Source organism: Procambarus clarkii, chromosome 22, assembly GCF_040958095.1.
Source record: "Procambarus clarkii isolate CNS0578487 chromosome 22, FALCON_Pclarkii_2.0, whole genome shotgun sequence".
Lineage (NCBI taxonomy): Eukaryota > Metazoa > Arthropoda > Malacostraca > Decapoda > Cambaridae > Procambarus > Procambarus clarkii.
In genome coordinates this window covers 25967367-25980736 of record NC_091171.1, presented here as the reverse complement: position 1 = coordinate 25980736, position 13370 = coordinate 25967367, and the positions used below count along the sequence as shown (strand labels likewise).

Sequence of the window (13370 nt, the reverse complement as noted above, 5' to 3'; positions counted from 1 at the left end):
ACTGTGGGAGAGTTCTTTTGGCAATTTTGCAGCTGCGGTCTCATTTTAACCATGCAGTAGTCTGTTTTGATTCACCTATCTTTCTGGGTGCCTTCCCTTGGATGGTGGCAAAGTTGATAAACTTTAAATGAAAAGTGTTCATAGGTCATCGCTCACTGCACCTCTCTGAGGAGGGGGAAAGGGGGCAGGTTCTGGCTTGTGGTCCCTGGTAGGCCAATAGAACTCCACAACTGATGACTCTTACTCAGTGTGGTAGCTTCAGGGACCCTCTGGGGCTCACCCAGAAATTGGCATTTCAATACATTCAGTACTGTTTTTTTATTCCTTACCAATCACCTGGTATTGTGTTTGATTCTTTTCAATTACCAGAGTTCAATAACATTTTACGATAGTAATCTGTGGAATCGCATTGATCCTGATACAATAACTATTGCTAATTTTCTTAGGAGTTTGATGGCCATTGGCAACTTATCATCAGATGTTATCACCAGGCCATGGATTGGCTTGGAAGGGCAGAAGACACATTTTGCAAAAGTGTTCAGGTAGGAAAGGTGAAACTTTAAGTTATGAAGTGTCTGGCTGTACAAATAGAGAACAGTTCTCTATTAGTCTCTCTCTCTCTCTCTCTCCTGTGTGTGTGTGTCTGTGTCTCTGTCTGTCTGTCTGTCTGTCTCTCTCTCTCTCTCTCTCTCTCTCTCTCTCTCTCTCTCTCTCTCTCTCTCTCTCTCTCTCTCTCTCTCTCTCTCTCTCTCTGTGCACATGCGCCGTACCATACAGTAGTCTTAATAGTATCATTTCTTTAGTACCTTGATTACTTACCATCTGTGCTTGTGTAGCAGCAGCCAGTTTGTGACTGGAATAAACATTGGTACAGTGGAACCTCGGTTTTCGAATGCCCGTTTTCAATTTTTTTGGTACTCAAGCTCAATTTCTTAAAAAAAATGACTTATAATCAAAGTGGATGGTGAGGGGACTGGATGGATGGATGGTGGTAGAGGGGGACTAGATGGATGGATGTAAGAGGGGGATCGGATGGATTGTTGGGGACTGGATGGATGGCAGGTGAGTGGGCCGGGGAGGCTGGTGATGGATATGGGGGGGGGGCGCCGGGAAAGAATATCTTTCGGAAACACCAGCCTTAGAATCGTGTAAGGGAAAATACGGAGGAAAAACGGAGGATGAGTGGGTAGGCAGGTGACAATGAGTGGGTGGCAGAGTCAGTGGGTGGGGTGGGTAGCGATTGGTAGCAGAGGCGGCGTGCTTCCTTTCGACTAGGACTTACACACGAGCTGGTGTCATTACCCCCATCCCTCACCCTCCCCACTACCTCCATCCCCTCATCCCCCCACACAGGACCCCCCCCCTACCCAGCTGTACCCCTCCCAGCCATATGGAAGGTATAAATACGGTGGGCTTCCTTGCTACCAGTTGATGGATCAGGAGTCAGACTCCCTGAGAGCCTGACTTTAAAATGTAATTGTTTACTAACTGATTGGTTGTGACTGAAAGCCTGATTGACTATAAATGCGTGTCTGACAGTAAATGCCTAACTGGTTGCTACCACAACTGTGAATGCTTGACTGCCCTTGGTTTTGATTCCCTGTGACTGATCTTGACTATGAATGCTTGACTGACATGTTGTGACTGTGACTGGTTCTGACCAGCTGCCACATAACAGAGGCAGTGAAATGTGTGAAAGGAAAATCTGAACCAGTGATGCAGATATGGAAGTGTTTAAGGCGAGCAGAGGACAGTCTCACATCCTCCCTCCTCCTCACCCTCCCCATACACCAACACTGCTCCTCCCTCCCCCCCCTCCCCATCTTCCATACACCAACAAGAGTCCTCAGTAAAGGTAAAGTGCAGTAAATGTTCACTTCATTTATTTATGGTTTATATTTATACCTGATTGTTTTGTGTATGAAAAATAGGAGTAGAATTCTGCATAAAATGTATTTTTAAGTTATATTTTTGGATGTGTGGAACAGATTAATTCAATTTACATTATTTCTTATGAGAAAATTCCTTTTGGTTTTCGAACTGTCTCTGGGAACGGATTAAATTAAAAAATGGAGGTATCACTGTATAAAATTTAGTGAGACATTTTAGAACTTAAATTTTTGGTAAACGTTTTTCAAGCTCCTTCTGATACAAATTTTTATAAAAACTATTTTCAGCTAATATTAATGTGACAGGTCCCATGATATTAAAATACTAAATAATTAAATTTGTGTTCATATTCTTATTGCAGGTGTGAAGAACGTAGTCGTGCCCTAGAGTTGTGCTCATGGGGGTTTGAGAACGAGACGGTACTTAATAGCTTTTTATCGCAGTTAGAAGCCGCTGGAAATCACACTCGGGCTGCAGCAGTTGCAGTGTTTAACCAGCGTTTGAAACAAGCAATATTGATTTTACAAAGAGGAGCTTCTAATAAGAAGTTGCCAGCTCTTAACTCAACAGCAATGGCTCTCTCAGGTACATTACTAGGACCACAGTATATGCCAAGTGTAATGAGTGGATATCTTTTAGTTTTCTGGTAGATAATCCCCTAACTGTGTTTTTAAATTAGGATACATTTTCTGGTGTGTATAACACAAATTCTTATGGTATTATAAAACATTTCATGAGAAAATTACTTAAAAATTCTAATACTGATAGTTTAAAAATGAGTTGAAGAATTTTGATGACAGTGTCAGTTTCTGGGTCTTGGAGGCTGGAGTGCCAGGCCTGTTCCCAGAAGTGTTGACAGGAGAGTTCAGATGCCGCACGTGAATTTATATTAACCCTATTTATTCGATCCTGTTATTTTTTTTATCCGTTATTTATTCAATTATCGTCATTTTCTGTGGAGGAGCCCCGTCAGCTCCCTGGAGCTATTGGACTGATATTAGCTAATATTAGTACAGGACTTCAGTCATATGAAGTTGTCATGCCTACCGGGGACCAGTAACCAAAACATGGTCCCTTCAGAGAGACAAAGGGAGTAATGGCCTATGAAACTCACATGTATGAAAGTATTCACGTCTGTCATTGACCGGGGTTGAGCACCCAGAAAGGTAGGCGCTTCAAAACAGACCCCACCTGGTTGAAATATTGCAACCTGAGACCGAACAGAGGCAATAAACTCCCCCAAAGAAAAACACGCTAACAAGCAACACAACATCACATCACATGCCGCTCATTCGCATCGACACCCCCTCCCTCCTGCGCTTCCGGGAGGGGGAGAGGGGGGGTCCCAGCCCACTGAGCCGGCAGCTGGACTGGCAGTTTGTCTGCAGAAGCTATACGGGGTGGACACCTGCCCTGGCCTCGATTACCTGGTGCCACACCACACGACGAGCACACAGTTGGTGAACTGTGATACGCACAGTTCCACGCACGCACGCACAGATAGTGCACAGACCGAGGCATTGATGGTACCTGCACCATGTTGCACAGAGTCAAGGTTCGCCTCCAAGAGGACCTCATTCCCACTACGGCCGAGATCTTAGAAAAGGTCTCTACCATCGGAAATGTCTCACCAGCTGACACCGTGGAGACCAGAGAAGGTGTTCACCTTCTCTTCTCCAGCGACAATGACCTGGAGAAACTAGTCGCCGCCTCCACCACGACCACCCTGCTAGACGCCGGCCTCACCCTCACTCCTCCTAGATGCTACCTGGCAGACAGGACTGTGCCAGACACATCAGCACATGGATCTCCGAACGCAGCGACAACGAAATCCTCACCAGCATCAATTCCCTGAACCCGATGCTGACCACGGTAGTGGTCAAGATCAGCACCAACTCCAACAACACCCGCAGACCCACACTGCGGGTGTGGGTCTGCGTGTCAGTGTGTCCACACTGTGGACATCAGTGTCTGTGGAGGTCTCAGTGTGGGTCCACACTGAGCAGCAGAAGAGATGAAAATCATAGAGAAAATAGTAGTGATTTTAGAAGAATAGGAAAATATGAGAAAGACAAGAACCGCCCCTTAAGGGTGATGTTTAATGGAGTGAAAAACATGATAGAAGTGCTTAGAAATGCCAGGAAATTGCAGAGTGATGAGGTTGGCAAACTTTGGTCAATAAGACAAGACCTCTCCAAGGAAGACAGAGAAAAGCTGAAAATGAACCTAATTGAGGCAAAACGTCTAAATGGAGATAGAAATGAAGAAGACAAATTCTTTTTTCTACAAAGTGACAGGGACTGGAAAGCTTGTGAAATGGTACATAAAAACAAAGCAACAAGATCAGTAGTGGAAGGGGAAGTAAAGAGCAAAGGAAAGGGGAACATGTTCTTGAAAATTGTATATACCAACATAGATGGGGTGAGGTCAAAAACTTTGGAGTTGCAAGATATAATCCAGCTTAAGGTCCCAGATATTGTCGCATTATCAGAGACGAAACTTAAAGGAAATATAATAAATGAAGTCATATTCCCAAGAGGCTATTCAGTTTGGAGACGTGACAGGAAAACTAGGAAGGGAGGAGGAGTGGCTGTACTGGTGAAAAAACACCTGAAGGTAAGAGAGTTAATATTTGAAAACCCTCGAGATATTGACATAATGGCATTGCAGATCTGGAATCAGGATGATAAGCTGATAATATTAAATGCCTACAGCCCACCAGCAAGCAACACATGGACAAAGGAAGAACTGGATGACAAACAAGAGGGCCTCATAATGGTCATGAGAGATATTATTGTACAAGCAGATAAGGATAAATCACGACTGTTGACACTGGGGGACTTCAACTTTAAAGCAATAGACTGGGAGGCCTATGAAGCAAGAACGGAGGACTTTTGGACATGCAAATTTGTGACCCTCATTCTGGAGACATTCTTGTATCAACAGACAAAGCAGGCCACAAGAATGAGGGAAGGAGATGTATCATCAGTACTCTATCTAGTATTCACCAAGAAAGAAGAAGAGATATTTTACATCCAGTATCTTCCTCCCTTGGGAAAGAGTGATCACGTCCTGTTAGACATTGATTATGCTTTAAGATATCATCTAGAAGAAAATGGGGACATTGAAACAGTTGATAAACTCGATTTAAGGAGAGGTCACTATGGGGAACTTCAAAATTTTTTTAATGAGTGTAATTGGACAGACTTGTTGCTAGGCAGGGAAGTAAATGAAATGTATGGCAAATTTTTAAAAATATACGAGGAAAGCACACAAACATTCATACTAAAACAGAGATGCAGGGCCAGAAAACAGGATTGGTTCAACAGAAATTGTGAGAGGGCCAGAGACCAAAAGACACAAAAATGGAATCAGTATAGGAAGAGGCCAAACCCCCAAACATACCAGCGATACAAAGATGCGAGAAACAACTACACGGCAGTAAGGAGAGAGGCAGAAAGAAATTTTGAAAAAGGGATAGCTGATAAATGTAAAACAGAACCGGGCCTGTTTTACAAATTCATAAACAACAAATTGCAGGTAAAGGATAATATCCAGAGGTTGAAAACGGGAAACAGATTCACAGAAAATGAAAAGGAAATGTGTGAAACATTAAATGAAAAGTTCCAAAGTGTGTTTGTACAAAATGAAATCTTCAGAGAACCAGACACAATAAGAATTCCAGAGAATAACATAGAGCGGATAGAGGTGTCTAGAGATGAAGTGGAAAATATGCTAAAGGAGCTCAGTAAGAACAAAGCAGCTGGCCCAGATAGCGTTTCACCGTGGGTTCTGAGAGAATGTGCATCTGAGCTCAGCATTCCACTTCACCTGATCTCTCAGGCATCCCTGAGTTATCTTGAGTGTGCACACAGGTCCTCCCTGTGTACAGGAATCGTAGCAGATGTGTGGAAACAGGCTTACATAGTTCCAATCTACAAAAGTGGCAGCAGGGAGGACCCCCTCAATTATAGACCTGTATCATTGACAAGTGTAATAGTAAAAGTATTGGAAAAACTAATCAAAACTAAATGGGTAGAACACCTGGAGAAAAATGATATAATATCAGACAAACAGTATGGTTTTCGATCTGGAAGATCCTGTGTATCGAATTTACTCAGTTTCTAAGATCGAGCCACAGAGATATTACAGGAAAGAGATGGTCGGGTTGACTGCATCTATCTGGACCTAAAAAAGGCTTTCGACAGAGTTCCACATAAGAGGTTGTTCTGGAAACTGGAAAATATTGGAGGGGTGACAGGTAAGCTTCTAACATGGATGAAAAATTTTCTGACTGATAGAAAAATGAAGACAGTAATCAGAGGCAATGTATTGGACTGGAGAAATGTCACAAGTGGAGTACCACAGGGTTCAGTTCTTGCACCAGTGATGTTTATTGTCTACATAAATGATCTACCAGTTGGTATACAGAATTATATGAACATGTTTGCTGATGATGCTAAGATAATAGGAAGGATAAGAAACTTAGATGATTGTCATGCCCTTCAAGATGACCTGGACAAAATAAGTATATGGAGCACCACTTGGCAAATGGAATTTAATGTTAATAAATGCCATGTTATGGAATGTGGAATAGGAGAACATAGACCCCACACAACCTATATATTATGTGATAAATTTTTAAAGAATTCTGGTAAAGAAAGAGATCTAGGGGTGGTTCTAGATAGAAAACTATCACCTGAGGACCACATAAAGAATATTGTGCAAGGAGCCTATGCCACGCTTTCTAACTTCAGAATTGCTTTTAAATACATGGATGGCGATATACTAAAGAAATTGTTCACGACTTTTGTTAGGCCAAAGCTAGAATATGCAGCAGTGGTGTGGTGACCATATCTTAAGAAGCACATCAACAAACTGGAAAAGGTGCAAAGACATGCTACTAAGTGGCTCCCAGAACTGAAAGGCAAGAGCTACGAGGAGAGGTTAGAGAAACTAACTAGAAGACAAAACAGAAGACAGAAGAAAAAGAGGTGATATGATCACTACATACAAAATAGTAACAGGAATTGATAAAATCGATAGGGAAGATTTCCTGAGACCTGGAACTTTTAAGAACAAGAGGTCATAGATTTAAACTAGCTAAACACAGATGCCGAAGAAATGTAAGAAAATTCACTTTCGCAAACAGAGTGGTAGACGGTTGGAACAAGTTAGGTGAGAAGGTGGTGGAGGCCAAGACCATCAGTAGTTTCAAAGCTTTATATGACAAAGAGTGCTGGGAAGACAGGACACCACGAGCATAGCTCTCATCCTGTAACTACACCTAGGTAATTACACTTGGGTAATTACTGAAAGTGACCTTCAGCACGGTCATCACAGCGACCCACCCCAAAGAACACAGCCTTAAGTGCGCCGGAATTATGATTCCACCTGCCAACATGACCAAGGAATGATACACAGAGCTCCGCCAGTGCTTCAAGTGCTACTGGTACTCCCACTACACCAGTAAGTGCACCGAGCAAGTGCAGAAATGTAGTATCTGTGCCCAGGAGCATCACTACACAGCCTGCACATCCTCCCATTGACACTGCCTACTCTGCGATGGCCCGCACGCTGCAGTTTCACCTGACTGTCTCCACCGGCAGGAGGAAATAAAAAAGGTGACGGAAAGCACCACCTCATTTCTGCTAGCCAAACCGCCTACGTCTGCTTCCCCGGCCTTGCCCGAGAACACTGGGGCAGCTACTGCAGTTACCACCAACAACACCCTCCTACCGTTACTTCTACACCTCGCCGACAAATTGGCAGGCAACGATGTCAACCTATACGTCCACAGTATCAACAGGTTGCTCACCGCAAATCGACTTCCGACGGTGATGGTGCCAGGCGACCTTCTCATGCTCCTCCACCTGTGGCTGGCCCAGCGTCCGACCCTGCAACAGAACCCACAATCAGTCCGATAACAGGGACGCCACCCACACTTGCTATCCCTGCCAACGAAGACACCACATCCAACTAAAGACGACAACGGACCGCCCGAAACTCCCACAACCAACACCAAAAGGATCTCCAGAGCCGCCACCAACGTCGACGAGAATGGCCTTGCAACCGACGATGAAGACGATGGCGAAAACAAAAATACTTGCCATGTGCTGTTCATTCCGCCCAGCGAATTCAATGGCAACACACACACCAGATGACAATTGGCCCACAGATGTAACAAGATAATCAGCCAGAACAAATACCCGCACCCCATGTATGTCCACGCCCACACCATGAACACTTACATTGATCTCACAATACTGAAAAAAGAATACCGTGACCCAGAATTCCACCGGAAATTCCCAGACGGACAAATTCAATTCCTCGAAAAAGATGACGATCCTGATGGTACCGAACTACCGAGGTTGCTCTGTTCAAATATACAGCGTCGCTTTGCACATTAAACTGCAACCTGACGACTAAGCCTCCTGCGGGCCATAAACTGCGAGCGACCATGAAGATTCCATCCATCCACAGATCCCAAGTACCAGCTATTGGTACTGGTAATGGCTCCAAAGGGCCTCCACTTACGGGCTATTCATGCCCGTGCACCCTTTTGGGTGGCTTAATCTTTATCAATCAATCACCTGGTGCCTGACAGCTGAGTGGACAGTGCTTCAGATTTGTAGTTCTGTGGTTCCAGGTTCGATCCCCAGTGGAGGTGGAGACAAATGGGCAAAATGTTTCTTTCACCCTGATACCCCTGTTACCTAGCAGTAAATAGGTACCTGGGAGTTAGACAGCTGCTACGAGCTGCTACGAGCTTCCTTGGGAGGGGGGGGGAAGGGGGTGTAACAAAATGGAGGCCTGGTCGAGGACCGAGCCGTGGGGAAGCTAAGCACAGAAATCATCTCAAGATAACCTGATTGGCTTCACCCTGCTGGTGTGCCTTTCCGTAGAGAAACAACCCCCTGCAGGCCCTAGAAAACCCTGTCTGGGCTCAGTTGACCGTTGGATGTGTCCTTATAATCTCATCTCGCCATGTGCAAGTTTATAGGTTGTTCGTTGCCCTTGTCTAGGGTGGCGATCGTCTGTTCTGCCACCGTCTAGATGCTTGTCGAGTCATCAACACCATTCGACTCGGAGTCCTGCATGTCTTGTTCCTTGCACGCTCTCCAGTTAACCATTCTTCTTTGGAAGCTCTTAGGGGTCATGCGGCTGTCGCATTGCATGGTAGGTTTAGGTTGTTGCAACATGCAGGGTTGGTCGCCTGTTCGAATGCCCTGAAGCTGCCCTGTTTTGGCTAGGGTTCAGACTTAGGGGCGTTGGTCACTTTGGCCTGGGTTCTGTCTGCACCCTCGAGTCCTTCCATTGTTGGTGTGCTCCTCCCCACCCCCTCCTTTCCTGCGCCTCCCCACCTCCTCCTCCTCCCTGCTCCTCCCCACCCCCTCTCCCCCTGCTCCTCTCCACCCCCTCCCCCCCCTGCTCCTCCAAGGCTTTTCCCTGTCTGCGGTGGCCTTGTTTACATTGGCGGTCATTTTGCTCTCTGGTTTGCGCTTCTGGCTGCCAGGGTGGCACTCTGTGATGTTTGTTTCGGACTTGTTGTGTGGGGGTCTGTTGGTGCGTGTGTTTAGTGTGTTTTTGTGCTCTGGGGCTCCCAGATATGTCACTTCCTCTGGTTTGCCATTCTCTGGTGGATTTTTCTACATGGTTTAGGCTTCTGGAGAGGTCCTTGGGTTCTTGATGGTTTATTGGTCAGGCCAATGGTACATCATGTTTTGTGTCCGGTTGCACCTTTATGCCGTTTCCTGCGCACCTCGGCTTCGGTGTCCAAGGACGTGCTATGGGTTGATTCTGTATCTCTTGTTCCCTGTTCCAGGGCTTTGGTCTCTCAGGTCATTCTCAGGGTTCTTACATCTCACCAGCCTGCGATCTACCCTCATGCCCATGGTGTTCGTAGATTTGCAGCTTTGGCTGCTGTGTTTGGAACTATGTCTTGAGCTGACTTTTGGGCACGAGGGGTTTTGGCAATCGAACAGGGTCCTGGCTGCCCATTTTCTTGTTACTGTGCCGGGCCCTCAGCGGTCGTGTGTCGCCTTGGGTCGGGAGTTGTAGCCAATTGTCCCAACTTCGTTCTGGGTTGTGCAGTGCAGCCGCCTGTCAGTCAGAACGGCATACACACGAACAACATGAGCACTAGAGTAGACCGCAGGCTGGCTAGACTGAACAACCTGACACAAATGAGCCCTGAACCAGGGAAACCATAATATTCCACAAAGCGCCCACCGAAACAGAACTGGTGGCACGAAGTTAGCGGCGTAAAGCTGCCATTGGACAAATCGTGCTAAGAACCTTTAGCAGAACCAATCAAGCATCCACAACCAAAGGACCTCTCCGGAAGCCATCCAACATATTCTTCGTCAGAAAAGGAGGTGCCGACTGCAACTGAACAAAATGCCCACCAGGTCCAAGGAACAATAATACTGGTGATGGAGGAGAGCATGAAGCACACTCACCTAACAACTAGAGGCCAAAGAAGCAAAGGAGCCATCTAAAACAATCCATGACCGAAGGGGGACCACTGGAAAATGAGTTGGAGAGAAAAGAAAGAACCTGGCCAGAGACCAAGCAGGCTTAGGTGGCGCACGAGCAGGCCGGAGGTGAAATAGAGCATGAGAAGCATGCGAAACAGGGCCATGGATTCGGCAACCCCGAACTCGAGCAGGAGCGGCTCCACCAATGCTGCATAAAAGAGGTGACAGCATTCAACAAAGATGCCAACCAAGAAACCGCCTGAAAGAAAGGACAAAATAACTCGCCAGAACTAAAGAACAATGGCGAAAGGGGTAAAAAATGGCAAAAAGATTACCTGGAGGCCATACTGTTGCTAGAAAAACTGCAGTAAGACACCTTATACAAGCCACCTGATCACCACAGAGGGTTATCCACATATGCGTCAACATACCAGATGCGAAGAGAGGAAGAGTGGGCAGCACCAGCCAGGAACGTCACTTGCCCAACCCTCGGAAGGGAGCGAAGCCACAAGAAAACTCCTGAAATTGGACACTGAGCAAGCCTATCCAAAACTAAAGCAAGGCCAGTCACCAAAAAGCCAGAACAACACACACTCCCTGTAAGACACCAGCTGTAACAGCAGGACTAGGAGAAAGAGAGAGGAACTCCCATCATGACCAGTTCAACTGAAGGCACCAATGCAAAGGCTCACAGTCGGGGAATGATGCTGTGAATGGCGCTGCAACTGGCAACACTGAAATCCCACCGACAAGAAAAGTTGACATTTGGGCTCCCAAACATCAGCAAAGGCAGAAAAAGGGGCAGAACACAGGAAGGGGACGAGGCCACAGAGATCACACCCGAAGCCAACTACACCCCTCCAAAATGATACGCGTGTTAGTGGGCTTGTAAGAATAGCAGCACACCAATGTTATGGACACCCATAAATCCAACATACTTTTTGTATAAAAATAAAGAAGTAAAGAAATAAAGAAAAGAGCCAAAGGGGCAAATGGAAAGAGCTTGCAAAACAATTGCGCTCCTAAGGGGTCCGAACAGGCTTCAAAGAGCCAAAAGTTGCGAATGGAAACAGCTGGAATGCAGTCAGGCTCTATAAAACCAAAGCGGACTTCAGAACCCAACCAGGCAACCCTTTCTCAAAGCCCTTAAGCAACAACTTAGGTTGCTGAGGGCCTTTTAGACAGGTAAGTGACTGGAACCAGAGTGCCTGATGTTTACACCTGGGCACACATCAACAAGAACTAAGGTTGGTGTGAGCTGGCTGACATGGTACTCCTCCCTCCTACCCCCCAAACGAGGGAGGATGGTGTGGCAAACTAGCCAGCAATAGCTTTGAGTAAATTTGGTTGTTGTTTTTATTTTTTGGGGAGTTCTTTTGTTAGTTTTGAGGCTGTAGTCTCATTTTTTAAACTATGCAGTAGTTTGGTTTGGTTTGCCTATCTTTCTGGGTGCTTTTCTGCTGGTGGCAAGTATGATTAAACTTTATATTTAAAATTTTCATAGGCCATCGCTCCGTGCGCCTCCCTGAGGGGACTACTGATCAGTATATAATAGTTTCAGGTAGCTGATGGGGCTCCTCCAGAGAAGGAATTGAATTTATACAGAAGTCATCATGGTAAAAGTATTTGCTTAACCACCGTGCTGCGCCGCGTTTATTGTGAAATTCCCCGTGCGCATGAAATAAAATGTTCCCAAAAAATCGTTTTTCTTTGTAAAAATTATAAATTCCCTTCCCTGAACATGTCTATGTGAAAATAAATACCAAATTCCACTTACTTCGGTTGTGGGGACGTGGACAAGGTGCTCTGTGACGTCATCACGGGTTGGTCGCCCTTGCGTGACTCGCCCAGACATGGTCGCATGGGTCATTCAAGCACCGGGTGTTGCCACAAATATATTTTCAATTATTTGTTCTATGTATTTCCAATGTGGTTTTATTTATTTTTTTATCGTATATGATGCATATTTGTGTCCTTTGCAATATGTATACAGTAGAACGTTCATAATGTTCCATGGCACTGTGATACATGTGTCAGTAATGTGTCCACAATAAATGTTTATTGTCGCAATATTACTTGTTAAAAATTCACTAAAGTTACAATATGTACAGTTTCACACACTATTTACACAGTAACACACTGTATTATACACTTAGTCCTTCGGAAGTGAGTAATAATCAACGAAGTAGTCCATGGTACACAGCGCGGCTTCGCTCTCGTTGCACCAGATACAGATAGATTTTCGCTTCCTGTTTCATCATTCTGTGTGCTTGCAAATAACACACTCACGTACACCCTTGGCATTAGTACCTGTAGGTGGTATGTAGCCAACCTTGTAAAACGCAAAGTAGTCTTGAAAAGATTATAGGAAAAGATCAATTTGCAAGGTAGTCGTGAAAAGATCACTTTGTAAGGTCCCACACAGGAAGAGATTCAGCAAGCCTCAAAGAATGTCCGTCAGTCTGTAAGAGATTCAGCCAGCCTCAAAGTGTCCATCAGTCAAGAAAAGATTCGGCTATTCTTGAAAATATCTATGGAAAACACCACCATGGAAGCCGCTAACACTGTTCATCTATGCTACTTGTATCAGATGCATCATCACTGAATGCAGAAAAGGATTCATCTATGTATCATCTAAATAAATTGGAGATAGCATAGCATAAGTGGGCAAGGATGGCGCTCGGAGCTACAATTGGATACGCTCGCTGTATTGTCCTAATAGGTGCTACATCACTTGCATCCGACTTTTGTGTTAGTTCCTTATTGCGCCTAGCTTCACCAATATTATGACCCTTATGTTCTTCAAATAATAAGGTTTGAATTTAACCGACAGAGAGCAATCTTTGAACACCACATCAGACAGGTGTTTGGGAGCCAGAGGCGCGTACACCACCCATGGTTGCTCACACAGTACTAACCCAGCCAGCAGCCCTAGGGCATTCTGGGAATTTTTTCCAAGATGGCTGCCTCTTGCTGGAGGTCCTAAGAGTCCATTTCATA

The 13370-nt window shown here is 45.3% G+C and overlaps 1 protein-coding gene across 5 annotated transcripts in view; it reads left to right on the top strand.

Moving 5' to 3' along the window:
- The window catches only part of mio (GATOR complex protein mio), a 121650-nt gene that overhangs the window by 54552 nt on the left and 53728 nt on the right, over positions 1-13370 (top strand). For 4 of the 5 annotated variants that reach the window (XM_045742464.2, XM_045742456.2, XM_069328757.1 and 1 more), the window contains exons 11-12: positions 447-542; positions 2252-2475. In XM_045742464.2, the coding sequence (XP_045598420.1) occupies positions 447-542; positions 2252-2475 (320 nt within the window). The remainder of the gene's footprint in view (positions 1-446; positions 543-2251; positions 2476-13370) is intronic. The other variant, XM_069328759.1, reaches the window with a different exon arrangement.